General features: G+C 51.1%; 4 protein-coding genes across 4 annotated transcripts; all 4 read left to right on the top strand.

The window, feature by feature from the left end:
* The first annotated feature begins 1,072 nt into the window (after window positions 1-1,072).
* On the top strand, window positions 1,073-6,230 carry LOC138912136 (uncharacterized). Its single transcript, XM_070211995.1, has 2 exons — window positions 1,073-1,410; window positions 1,505-6,230. The coding sequence occupies exons 1-2, from the start codon at window positions 1,073-1,075 to the stop codon at window positions 6,228-6,230; spliced, it is 5,064 nt and encodes a 1,687-aa protein (XP_070068096.1).
* On the top strand, window positions 6,230-7,075 carry LOC138912135 (uncharacterized). The gene has a single exon (XM_070211994.1). It carries the CDS (start codon window positions 6,230-6,232, stop codon window positions 7,073-7,075), a length of 846 nt encoding a protein of 281 aa, XP_070068095.1.
* Window positions 7,076-7,195: 120 nt separating this feature from the next.
* On the top strand, window positions 7,196-10,909 carry LOC138912134 (uncharacterized). The gene has a single exon (XM_070211993.1). It carries the CDS (start codon window positions 7,196-7,198, stop codon window positions 10,907-10,909), a length of 3,714 nt encoding a protein of 1,237 aa, XP_070068094.1.
* On the top strand, window positions 10,909-11,811 carry LOC138912133 (uncharacterized). The gene has a single exon (XM_070211992.1). It carries the CDS (start codon window positions 10,909-10,911, stop codon window positions 11,809-11,811), a length of 903 nt encoding a protein of 300 aa, XP_070068093.1.
* Window positions 11,812-13,435: the final 1,624 nt, after the last annotated feature.

Raw genomic sequence — 13,435 nt, 5'->3', positions numbered from 1 at the left:
AAAACGCTCTTTCCGACGCTGCACTGCTTGCAGAAGCCGCAAAGATTTTGCAGCTTGTTTTAAAAAGCAGTGGGAACTGATCCTTTGAAGTGGCCCACCATTGAAGGATGTCAAATGTGAAGTTAAATCCAACGCGTACATTTCCGTATAAGTATATTTCATTATTAATTTTTTCCAAAGTATTGCGGTCCTCGTTGGTTGAGAAATAGTCCGAAAATATGGCATCGATCTCATGGTCGGGTGAAGGGATATGGTTTTCCAAAGAATCAGAAGCATACAAATTCATAATGGTTTTTATGTCGCCAATTGTTTCCTCTTTTTCCTCTTCGGAAAACTGGGACAATTTGTTGGTTTGCGGGTTTAGAAATAAAGCCATTCTATGGAACTTTGTTAAATTTTGGAGAACTACATTTTGAATAAGAGTAAGTAACTTAAATTTGGTATTTTGAATAATTTCCGGATCATCTGTCTCTAAACTGCAAATTTTTCGTAAATGATTAATATGTAGTGTCGACGGACGATAGTTCATCCGATAGGTCTTAAGATTAAGTTTAGTATATATCGAGAAATGTATGGATTTGATCTCGACCGCTGAACGGTCATATTTGAGCGGCCATGTTTGGCGCTATGATTTTAAGCTTCCGCATTGATTGTCGCGTGGTGAATTAAGGAGGACATACTGCGGTAAGATTAGTGAACAGAATTGTGGTAGGTTGTGTTCTAAGTGAATATTTCCAGAATAAAACGGCTTTACAACGGCAGTCAGCCTGAAGTAACCTTTCTACTCGCGGGGTGGAAATCGGCCGTTAAAGGCAACTCCGTGGGGCCAGCGACATGGTCTTTTATTCGCAGTCCTAGAAGTCGACTGCAAGACGCGGACAGCGTAAGGCGCGGGCAGCGCAGAGACACGCGGACAGCGTAGACACGCGGGCAGCGTAAGGCGCAGGCAGCGCAGAGAGAGACGTGGGCACCGTCGGAACGCGTACAGCGTAAGGCGCAGGCAGCGCAGAGAAAGACGCGGGCAGCGTCGGAACGCGGACAGCGTTAGGATTTGGTTAAGTTCCTGGGCAGGATGCATCATTCCCCCAGACGAAGTAACCGGTTGAACGAGGAGCAGGTCACTCCTGTATCAACTAGTGCGGGTCAGACACCCGGGAGCAGTGGCGCGGGAAATAAGCCGGCTAAGAAGAAGGTAGTAGCTACTACGGCGCCGCTGATTCCTAGCCAAACCACTGCGATCACCGTGACAGCCTCCCAGCCTGGGAGTGTTGTTACCACGGTTGGAGGCACCGCACCAGGACAGTTCCGGCCACCTCCAGTGTTGGATCTCTTGGAGAGAATCGCAGCGTTGGAGAAGGAGCTGGAAAACGTGAGAGCTCGCAACAACTTTAGTCGGCGAAGGCGGCGTGGGTAACGCCGCGTCAGGGCCGCCGCCATCTTTGTTCGAACCTTCATCTTTGACGAGCAGTAACGGGATCCCACATAACGGGGTCGGTACGAGCAGTACGGCACATGTGGCGCCGCCATCTTGGAGCGGGCCAGCACTGATAGCAAGTAGCAGTCATCACCCCCCATACTGTGCAACAAGTACGGCGCAGGCAGCGCATGGGTTTGCACCGCTGGGTGTGAGCATCCAGAACATCATGACGCCGACGTCAATAGCTGGATCTTACGCCTGTATGACGCCGAATGGGAACTACATGCCACGCAAGCTTCCTGATCTGCCAGTATTTGGTGGTCAGCCAGAGGACTGGCCGATCTTCTATTGTGCGTTTACCGAGACAACTCAAGCGTACAACTGCACGGATTTGGAGAACAACCAACGCTTGCTGAAGGCGCTGAAGGATGAGGCACGTGAGACCGTCAAGTCTCTCCTGATCCATCCAAGGAATGTCAGCGCTGTGGTAGAGCAGCTGCGCTTTAGGTATGGCCGACCGGAGCGACTTATTCGCAGCCAGCTGAGTGGTATTCGAGAGGTGCCCCCCATTTCGGAGCACAACCTGGCGAAGATTGTACCCTTCGCAACCCGTGTGAGTAACCTCACAGCCTTCTTGCAGTCAGCGAAGGCAGATCAGCATTTGGGGAATCCAACACTAATGGAAGACCTTGTGGCCAAGCTCCCTACCAGCAAGCGTGTGGAGTGGGCAAGGCATGCTGCGACGATTACACCCTTCCCAACCATTGTGCATTTCAGTGCTTGGTTGACGGAGTACGCGAATGTAGTGTGTACTATCGTGGACGTCGAAGGGAAAGAACCGAGGCGTCGATTGCTGCACGCAAGCATCGACCATGACCAAGGCGATCAACAGGGTCGCCCCAGAAGTTGTCCAATTTGTGGAGGACAACATGCAGTCAGGGACTGCAGAGAATTCATTGGAGCTTCGCCGCCGGACAGGTGGAGATATGTGAGAAGGCATCGATTATGCTTTACTTGCCTACAAAGTGGTCACATGACTAGATCCTGCAACTCGCATGGTGAGTGTCAATTTAATGGATGCCGGCAGAGGCATCACAGCATGCTGCATCAGGCGGACAGCCAACGCAGAAGATCGCCGCAACAAGGCAGCGATAGAAGGTACAACGAGGGAAACCAGCAGTCAGCAGTTTCCAGGCGTACCCAGAACGGAGGAACTCCGCAGCCAGCGGAGACTCCCGTAGAGAGGAATTTAAGCTGTGTCGACGCAGAAGGAGGCCGTCTACTGTTCCGTATATTACCAGTCACACTGTACGGGGCTGGTCGACGAGTGGATACGTACGCACTCCTGGATGAGGGATCGTCCGTAACGATGATCGACGACGAGCTACGGAGAGACCTTGGGGTTCAAGGTGAGCGCCGACAACTTAATATACAGTGGTTTGGAGGTAGAGCAACCAGACAGCCTACCAACGTCGTGAGTCTGCAAATCAGTGGATTGGGCAAGCAAGTTCGCCATGCGTTGCGAAGCGTGTATTCCGTTCCGGATCTGAGCTTGCCGATGCAGACCCTACACCGACGAGATGTTCAAGGCGTGCATAAGGACGCACGACTGCCGATGAGACCCTACAGCAACGTGGTGCCAAAGTTGCTGATTGGGCTTGATCACGGACACTTGGGATTGCCACTACGAACGCGACGGTTTGCCAGACAGGGACCGTATGCGGCCGCAACCGAGCTGGGCTGGGTTGTCTTTGGGCCCGTAAGTGGACAATCAATTTCGCCATCACCGATGTCCTGCCTTTTAACCGTGCCAACAGATGACACAGTTCAGAGGATGGTGGAGGACTACTTCGATATTGAGAACTTTGGTGTGAAGCTCGCGCCACCAGTCGCAGGCAGCGATGATGTGCGGGCACAAAGGATACTCGAAGACACGACGGTGAAAGTGGGCCCACGTTACCAGACAGGTTTACTATGGAAGGACGACCACATTGTGCTGCCACCAAGCTATGACATGGCGTACAAGCGGTTGGTCAATGTCGAGAAGAAGATGAAGCGGAACGGTCAGTTCGCGCAGGCCTACAGCAGGATCATCAAGGATTACGTGTCTAAAGGATACGCTCGACGATTGGAGCCCAACGAGGTCGCGGTAGAAAGCGACAGGCTATGGTATTTGCCTCACTTTGGAGTCGAAAACCCGAATAAGCCAGGCAAGATTCGATTGGTTTTCGACGCTGCGGCCAAGGCTAAAGGAACATCGCTAAACTCGGCGCTGGACAAGGGACCGCAACATTTCAAACCGTTGCCAGCCGTACTCTTTCACTTTAGAGAAGGAGCCGTCGGAGTTTGTGGGGACATCAAGGAAATGTTCCACCAAGTTCTGATCCGACCCGAGGATAGACTTTTCCAACGCTTCCTGTGGAGAGATGGCAACGACAACAGGGATCCTGATGTCTACGAGATGAACGTGATGACCTTCGGAGCAGCCTGCTCGCCAAGTGCTGCGCATTACGTGAAGACTGTGAATGCCAAACAGTTTGAGCATTCGGATCCGAGAGCAGTCAAGGCCATCATCGATTGTCATTATGTGGATGACTATGTGGACAGCTTTGCTACCGAGAGCGAAGCCATCAGCGTATCTACCCGAGTGAAGGAGATACATGCGAAAGCTGGATTCGAGTTATGCCAGTTTTTATCCAGTTCACCCGTTGTGGAGACAGCATTGGGTCCACCAGGACACGTGAGGTGCGTCGGATGGGGTGAGTCTGAACAGAAAATTCTGGGAATGTATTGGCAGGCAGCCACGGATTGCTTCAAGTTTAACGTGAAGTATCATCGAACTCCGAGTAGCGTAGTAAACGGAGAACGAGTCCCTACCAAGAGGGAGTTTTTGAGCTTGGTTATGTCTACGTTTGATCCTCTGGGATTTCTTTGCTGTCTCATGATAACAGCCAAGTTGCTGTTGCGAGAGATCTGGAGGCAGAAAGTGCAGTGGGATGAACCACTACCGGATGAGATCAACAAAGCCATTGTGAATTGGCGTAAAGAGATGGACGCCGTGGGACAGTTCCAATGTCCTCGCCATTATTTTGGGCGCGGACTTGTACGGGGAATAGAGTTGCACGTCTTCGTGGATGCGAGCCAATCAGCCTTCGCGGCAGTGGCCTACTGGAGGGTCTCTTATGAGGACGATGACGTGCTAGTGAGCTTTGTATGTGCCAAAACAAAGTGCGCTCCGATGCGAACAATGTCAATCCCACGGCTGGAGCTGCAGGCAGCAGTTCTTGGAACAAGACTGATGGACGCTGTCAGGCTGGAACACAGCGTGGCCATCAATGATATTGTGCTATGGTCGGACTCCAAGACGGTGCTTCGATGGATCGGCAGCACACATCGCCGTTACAAACAGTTTGTCGGTAATCGTGTGGCCGAAATCTTGGAGTCGACGAAGGTAACCCAATGGAGATGGGTGCCAACAGCCGACAATGCGGCGGATGATGCAACGCGTTCGCAATGCCACGTGGACCTCAGTCAGCAGTCACGATGGCTAAGCGGACCGGCGTTTTTGAGGCAGCCAGCGGGTAGCTGGCCACAGCCTGAACCTGGAGTTGAACGAGATCTGGATATAAACGACGTCGAGGAAGTCTCAAGTGAGTTTGCGCTGGTCGCCGCAAACGACTTTTGTATTTCATTTCAGAGATTCTCGAGCTACACTCGGCTACTCAGGACCACAGCCTGGGTCTTAAGGTTTACGCGCCGGTGTCGTAGACAAAGGAGCGAGCTCGAGGAATATGGACTTACCGCAGCAGAGTGTGATGCGGCGGAGAACCTGTTGGTCAGACAGGCGCAACGAGAGGCATTTCCCGATGAGATGCGGGCGACAGAGGATTGCAAGGCCGTCGCCAATGGAAGCGACATTCGAGGGCTGATGCCCTACATAGATGAACGCGGCGTTCTACGAGCCTACGGTAGAGTGGATGCCGCACTGTGCATGCCGTACAGTGCGAGGAGGCCAATAATCCTGTCACATCGACACAGTCTTACGGAGATGATTGTGTACCATTTTCACGACAAGATGAAGCATCAGAATGTGGATGCGACGATTGCTGAGATCCGGATGAGATTCTGGGTCACGAAGCTGAGGCGAGTCCTACGGAAGGTGACCTCAGCATGTAACGTGTGTAAGTTACAACGAGCGCGGCCGGTGCCGCCGATGATGGGATCCCTCCCGGAGGATCGCTTGGAGGCCAACGGATGGCCGTTTAAGAACACTGGACTGGATTATTTTGGGCCATTAATGGTAACTGTGGCTCGACACAAGGAGAAGCGATGGGTAGCCCTGTTCACGTGCTTGACGACCAGGGCGATACATCTGGAGTTGGCGCATGACCTGTCGACGGATTCCTGCATAATTGCGATCAGGAATTTCGTCTGCCGTAGAGGGCCAGTGTACAAGCTGCGCAGTGTTAACGGCAAGAACTTCGTGGGAGCTGACAGGGAAGCCCGACGATTTGGTGATGTGTTCGAGCCGGAAAGAATTCAAGGAGAGCTCTCTGGCAGAGGCATCGAGTGGGTTTTTAACTGCCCAATAAACCCATCTGAAGGAGGAGTCTGGGAGCGAATGGTGCAGTGCGTCAAGAGGGTCCTGCGCCACACACTGAAAGAGGTGGCGCCGCGGGATCACGTACTGGAGAGTTTCCTGATCGAGGCGGAGAACATAGTCAATTCGCGTCCGCTCACCCACTTGCCGGTGGATGCGGACCAGGAGGCGCCTCTGACGCCAAATGATGACTGGATTATTTTGGGCCATTAATGGTAACTGTGGCTCGACACAAGGAGAAGCGATGGGTAGCCCTGTTCACGTGCTTGACGACCAGGGCGATACATCTGGAGTTGGCGCATGACCTGTCGACGGATTCCTGCATAATTGCGATCAGGAATTTCGTCTGCCGTAGAGGGCCAGTGTACAAGCTGCGCAGTGATAACGGCAAGAACTTCGTGGGAGCTGACAGGGAAGCCCGACGATTTGGTGATGTGTTCGAGCCGGAAAGAATTCAAGGAGAGCTCTCTGGCAGAGGCATCGAGTGGGTTTTTAACTGCCCAATAAACCCATCTGAAGGAGGAGTCTGGGAGCGAATGGTGCAGTGCGTCAAGAGGGTCCTGCGCCACACACTGAAAGAGGTGGCGCCGCGGGATCACGTACTGGAGAGTTTCCTGATCGAGGCGGAGAACATAGTCAATTCGCGTCCGCTCACCCACTTGCCGGTGGATGCGGACCAGGAGGCGCCTCTGACGCCAAATGATCTACTCAGAGGAGTAGCCAACTTGCCAGACACGCCTGGCGGAGACGTGGAGCTGCCCAAGGAGTGCGCTACACGGAAGCAATGGAGGATAGCCCGGCTACTGAGGGACCGTTTCTGGAAGAGGTGGGTCTTGGAGTACCTGCCTACACTTGTGCGCCGCGAGAAGTGGTGCCGGAGGACGGAGCCGATTCGCCAGGGTGACATGGTCTTCGTTTGCAATCCAGCCTTGCCCCGAAAAGAGTGGTGCAAGGGAATCATCGAGGAGGTCTATCATGGAGTGGATGGAGTCATCAGACGCGCTAGAGTGCGCGTGAACGACAACGGCCTATCTAGGATTATGATGCGTCCCGTCTGAGAAGGCATCGTGAGAAGGCATCGATTATGCTTTACTTGCCTACAAAGTGGTCACATGACTAGATCCTGCAACTCGCATGGTGAGTGTCAATTTAATGGATGCCGGCAGAGGCATCACAGCATGCTGCATCAGGCGGACAGCCAACGCAGAAGATCGCCGCAACAAGGCAGCGATAGAAGGTACAACGAGGGAAACCAGCAGTCAGCAGTTTCCAGGCGTACCCAGAACGGAGGAACTCCGCAGCCAGCGGAGACTCCCGTAGAGAGGAATTTAAGCTGTGTCGACGCAGAAGGAGGCCGTCTACTGTTCCGTATATTACCAGTCACACTGTACGGGGCTGGTCGACGAGTGGATACGTACGCACTCCTGGATGAGGGATCGTCCGTAACGATGATCGACGACGAGCTACGGAGAGACCTTGGGGTTCAAGGTGAGCGCCGACAACTTAATATACAGTGGTTTGGAGGTAGAGCAACCAGACAGCCTACCAACGTCGTGAGTCTGCAAATCAGTGGATTGGGCAAGCAAGTTCGCCATGCGTTGCGAAGCGTGTATTCCGTTCCGGATCTGAGCTTGCCGATGCAGACCCTACACCGACGAGATGTTCAAGGCGTGCATAAGGACGCACGACTGCCGATGAGACCCTACAGCAACGTGGTGCCAAAGTTGCTGATTGGGCTTGATCACGGACACTTGGGATTGCCACTACGAACGCGACGGTTTGCCAGACAGGGACCGTATGCGGCCGCAACCGAGCTGGGCTGGGTTGTCTTTGGGCCCGTAAGTGGACAATCAATTTCGCCATCACCGATGTCCTGCCTTTTAACCGTGCCAACAGATGACACAGTTCAGAGGATGGTGGAGGACTACTTCGATATTGAGAACTTTGGTGTGAAGCTCGCGCCACCAGTCGCAGGCAGCGATGATGTGCGGGCACAAAGGATACTCGAAGACACGACGGTGAAAGTGGGCCCACGTTACCAGACAGGTTTACTATGGAAGGACGACCACATTGTGCTGCCACCAAGCTATGACATGGCGTACAAGCGGTTGGTCAATGTCGAGAAGAAGATGAAGCGGAACGGTCAGTTCGCGCAGGCCTACAGCAGGATCATCAAGGATTACGTGTCTAAAGGATACGCTCGACGATTGGAGCCCAACGAGGTCGCGGTAGAAAGCGACAGGCTATGGTATTTGCCTCACTTTGGAGTCGAAAACCCGAATAAGCCAGGCAAGATTCGATTGGTTTTCGACGCTGCGGCCAAGGCTAAAGGAACATCGCTAAACTCGGCGCTGGACAAGGGACCGCAACATTTCAAACCGTTGCCAGCCGTACTCTTTCACTTTAGAGAAGGAGCCGTCGGAGTTTGTGGGGACATCAAGGAAATGTTCCACCAAGTTCTGATCCGACCCGAGGATAGACTTTTCCAACGCTTCCTGTGGAGAGATGGCAACGACAACAGGGATCCTGATGTCTACGAGATGAACGTGATGACCTTCGGAGCAGCCTGCTCGCCAAGTGCTGCGCATTACGTGAAGACTGTGAATGCCAAACAGTTTGAGCATTCGGATCCGAGAGCAGTCAAGGCCATCATCGATTGTCATTATGTGGATGACTATGTGGACAGCTTTGCTACCGAGAGCGAAGCCATCAGCGTATCTACCCGAGTGAAGGAGATACATGCGAAAGCTGGATTCGAGTTATGCCAGTTTTTATCCAGTTCACCCGTTGTGGAGACAGCATTGGGTCCACCAGGACACGTGAGGTGCGTCGGATGGGGTGAGTCTGAACAGAAAATTCTGGGAATGTATTGGCAGGCAGCCACGGATTGCTTCAAGTTTAACGTGAAGTATCATCGAACTCCGAGTAGCGTAGTAAACGGAGAACGAGTCCCTACCAAGAGGGAGTTTTTGAGCTTGGTTATGTCTACGTTTGATCCTCTGGGATTTCTTTGCTGTCTCATGATAACAGCCAAGTTGCTGTTGCGAGAGATCTGGAGGCAGAAAGTGCAGTGGGATGAACCACTACCGGATGAGATCAACAAAGCCATTGTGAATTGGCGTAAAGAGATGGACGCCGTGGGACAGTTCCGATGTCCTCGCCATTATTTTGGGCGCGGACTTGTACGGGGAATAGAGTTGCACGTCTTCGTGGATGCGAGCCAATCAGCCTTCGCGGCAGTGGCCTACTGGAGGGTCTCTTATGAGGACGATGACGTGCTAGTGAGCTTTGTATGTGCCAAAACAAAGTGCGCTCCGATGCGAACAATGTCAATCCCACGGCTGGAGCTGCAGGCAGCAGTTCTTGGAACAAGACTGATGGACGCTGTCAGGCTGGAACACAGCGTGGCCATCAATGATATTGTGCTATGGTCGGACTCCAAGACGGTGCTTCGATGGATCGGCAGCACACATCGCCGTTACAAACAGTTTGTCGGTAATCGTGTGGCCGAAATCTTGGAGTCGACGAAGGTAACCCAATGGAGATGGGTGCCAACAGCCGACAATGCGGCGGATGATGCAACGCGTTCGCAATGCCACGTGGACCTCAGTCAGCAGTCACGATGGCTAAGCGGACCGGCGTTTTTGAGGCAGCCAGCGGGTAGCTGGCCACAGCCTGAACCTGGAGTTGAACGAGATCTGGATATAAACGACGTCGAGGAAGTCTCAAGTGAGTTTGCGCTGGTCGCCGCAAACGACTTTTGTATTTCATTTCAGAGATTCTCGAGCTACACTCGGCTACTCAGGACCACAGCCTGGGTCTTAAGGTTTACGCGCCGGTGTCGTAGACAAAGGAGCGAGCTCGAGGAATATGGACTTACCGCAGCAGAGTGTGATGCGGCGGAGAACCTGTTGGTCAGACAGGCGCAACGAGAGGCATTTCCCGATGAGATGCGGGCGACAGAGGATTGCAAGGCCGTCGCCAATGGAAGCGACATTCGAGGGCTGATGCCCTACATAGATGAACGCGGCGTTCTACGAGCCTACGGTAGAGTGGATGCCGCACTGTGCATGCCGTACAGTGCGAGGAGGCCAATAATCCTGTCACATCGACACAGTCTTACGGAGATGATTGTGTACCATTTTCACGACAAGATGAAGCATCAGAATGTGGATGCGACGATTGCTGAGATCCGGATGAGATTCTGGGTCACGAAGCTGAGGCGAGTCCTACGGAAGGTGACCTCAGCATGTAACGTGTGTAAGTTACAACGAGCGCGGCCGGTGCCGCCGATGATGGGATCCCTCCCGGAGGATCGCTTGGAGGCCAACGGATGGCCGTTTAAGAACACTGGACTGGATTATTTTGGGCCATTAATGGTAACTGTGGCTCGACACAAGGAGAAGCGATGGGTAGCCCTGTTCACGTGCTTGACGACCAGGGCGATACATCTGGAGTTGGCGCATGACCTGTCGACGGATTCCTGCATAATTGCGATCAGGAATTTCGTCTGCCGTAGAGGGCCAGTGTACAAGCTGCGCAGTGATAACGGCAAGAACTTCGTGGGAGCTGACAGGGAAGCCCGACGATTTGGTGATGTGTTCGAGCCGGAAAGAATTCAAGGAGAGCTCTCTGGCAGAGGCATCGAGTGGGTTTTTAACTGCCCAATAAACCCATCTGAAGGAGGAGTCTGGGAGCGAATGGTGCAGTGCGTCAAGAGGGTCCTGCGCCACACACTGAAAGAGGTGGCGCCGCGGGATCACGTACTGGAGAGTTTCCTGATCGAGGCGGAGAACATAGTCAATTCGCGTCCGCTCACCCACTTGCCGGTGGATGCGGACCAGGAGGCGCCTCTGACGCCAAATGATGACTGGATTATTTTGGGCCATTAATGGTAACTGTGGCTCGACACAAGGAGAAGCGATGGGTAGCCCTGTTCACGTGCTTGACGACCAGGGCGATACATCTGGAGTTGGCGCATGACCTGTCGACGGATTCCTGCATAATTGCGATCAGGAATTTCGTCTGCCGTAGAGGGCCAGTGTACAAGCTGCGCAGTGATAACGGCAAGAACTTCGTGGGAGCTGACAGGGAAGCCCGACGATTTGGTGATGTGTTCGAGCCGGAAAGAATTCAAGGAGAGCTCTCTGGCAGAGGCATCGAGTGGGTTTTTAACTGCCCAATAAACCCATCTGAAGGAGGAGTCTGGGAGCGAATGGTGCAGTGCGTCAAGAGGGTCCTGCGCCACACACTGAAAGAGGTGGCGCCGCGGGATCACGTACTGGAGAGTTTCCTGATCGAGGCGGAGAACATAGTCAATTCGCGTCCGCTCACCCACTTGCCGGTGGATGCGGACCAGGAGGCGCCTCTGACGCCAAATGATCTACTCAGAGGAGTAGCCAACTTGCCAGACACGCCTGGCGGAGACGTGGAGCTGCCCAAGGAGTGCGCTACACGGAAGCAATGGAGGATAGCCCGGGACCGTTTCTGGAAGAGGTGGGTCTTGGAGTACCTGCCTACACTTGTGCGCCGCGAGAAGTGGTGCCGGAGGACGGAGCCGATTCGCCAGGGTGACATGGTCTTCGTTTGCAATCCAGCCTTGCCCCGAAGAGAGTGGTGCAAGGGAATCATCGAGGAGGTCTATCATGGAGTGGATGGAGTCATCAGACGCGCTAGAGTGCGCGTGAACGACAACGGCCTATCTAGGATTATGATGCGTCCCGTCTCCAAACTTGCAGTTTTGGATTTGAGTGAAGCGGTTCTTCACGGGGTCGGGGATGTCGACGGACGATAGTTCATCCGATAGGTCTTAAGATTAAGTTTAGTATATATCGAGAAATGTATGGATTTGATCTCGACCGCTGAACGGTCATATTTGAGCGGCCATGTTTGGCGCTATGATTTTAAGCTTCCGCATTGATTGTCGCGTGGTGAATTAAGGAGGACATACTGCGGTAAGATTAGTGAACAGAATTGTGGTAGGTTGTGTTCTAAGTGAATATTTCCAGAATAAAACGGCTTTACAACGGCAGTCAGCCTGAAGTAACCTTTCTACTCGCGGGGTGGAAATCGGCCGTTAAAGGCAACTCCGTGGGGCCAGCGACATGTAGAATAACCAAATGCAATGTTGGTTCCTTCGTAGCTTCTAATTTTTTGGATGCCATTTCAAAATGAGACAGTAATTTTATAAGTTCCCTTAAGTTGCTCAAACTTATTTCCGCTACCTTTTCCATTTGGTTTTTGTCATTTAAAATATTTAGAATTTGAATCCAGTTTGTTTCTATCGACTTAATCAGGTAATATACGGTGTTCCACCGTGTTGGGCAAAAACTTTTAAGGGAAATGTCCAAGCTTGAATTCATTCCAGATTTTTTAAAGTATTTTACGAGCTTACTGCATCGTTTAACCAATTCTTCTAGTTCTGGAACTTCCTTTATTGTTTTTTCAATTATATTATGCAACAAATGGTTGATGCAAAATATATGTGGTAGTCCACGAAATGCCGATATCATGTTTGAACCTCGATCTGTAACTATGATAGGTTCGTCTAGTTCCAGGTCACATTGAAATTCGTTCAAAATTTTGGAAATTTTTCGTTTTATTCTTATGCCTATGGATATTCTTTGTTAAAGCAAATTTGTTGCTGTGTTTTTACTTACCGGTACAAGATTCACCCTTCATTGATTTTATTGCCAATAATCGATTAACTAAACTCCCTTCTTTGATAAAATTAATGGTAAGCGATAAATAGGACGTTTTTAAATGGTCGTCAGTCCAAATATCTGTCGTTATGCTATAGCCGTGAGTTTTATTTTTGAGAATTTCATTTTTTATCTCCGTGAAGTAGTCGAAATAAATTTTCGATATGTTTCTTGAGATAGTGGTTTAATGAGAAACTGCGCTAACTTTTTTAGTCCTGAGTCGTCAATTATATTAAAAGATCGTCCGTTTTTTAAAGTCCATTCCGTTATAATTTTTACTCCGTAATGTTTTGTTGCCAAATCCACTTCCACTTCTTCTGGCCCAGCTGTCCTCTTTGTATTATCTATTATGTAGCACTTATGTTTTACAAGGTTTGAAGTACTTTTTTTAAATCGATAAACATTTTTGCAAGTTCTGCAGCACACAACACTTTTTAACTCTTGTCCGTTATGGTCATCAATTTTCCCAAAGGTGTTCCATACCTTGCTGCTTCCTCGTTTATTGGTCATGGTGTATTCTCCACTTATAATTTTACATTTTATATTTGTTATCTCGGTCTTAGACAATTCCAGCTAAATGTACCACAAATACAAAAATTAACCATCAATCTTACAAAATTTGATAAATATTCTTACGGTTTCCATTTCCATGCTTACGAAATTATTTTCATACAGTTTCAATATTATTGTTGTGAATGACAGTAAGCACACTACTGT

This window comes from Drosophila takahashii, chromosome 2R (assembly GCF_030179915.1).
Source record: "Drosophila takahashii strain IR98-3 E-12201 chromosome 2R, DtakHiC1v2, whole genome shotgun sequence".
NCBI classification, from domain to species: Eukaryota; Metazoa; Arthropoda; class Insecta; order Diptera; family Drosophilidae; genus Drosophila; species Drosophila takahashii.
This window is presented reverse-complemented; position numbering and strand designations above follow the sequence as displayed.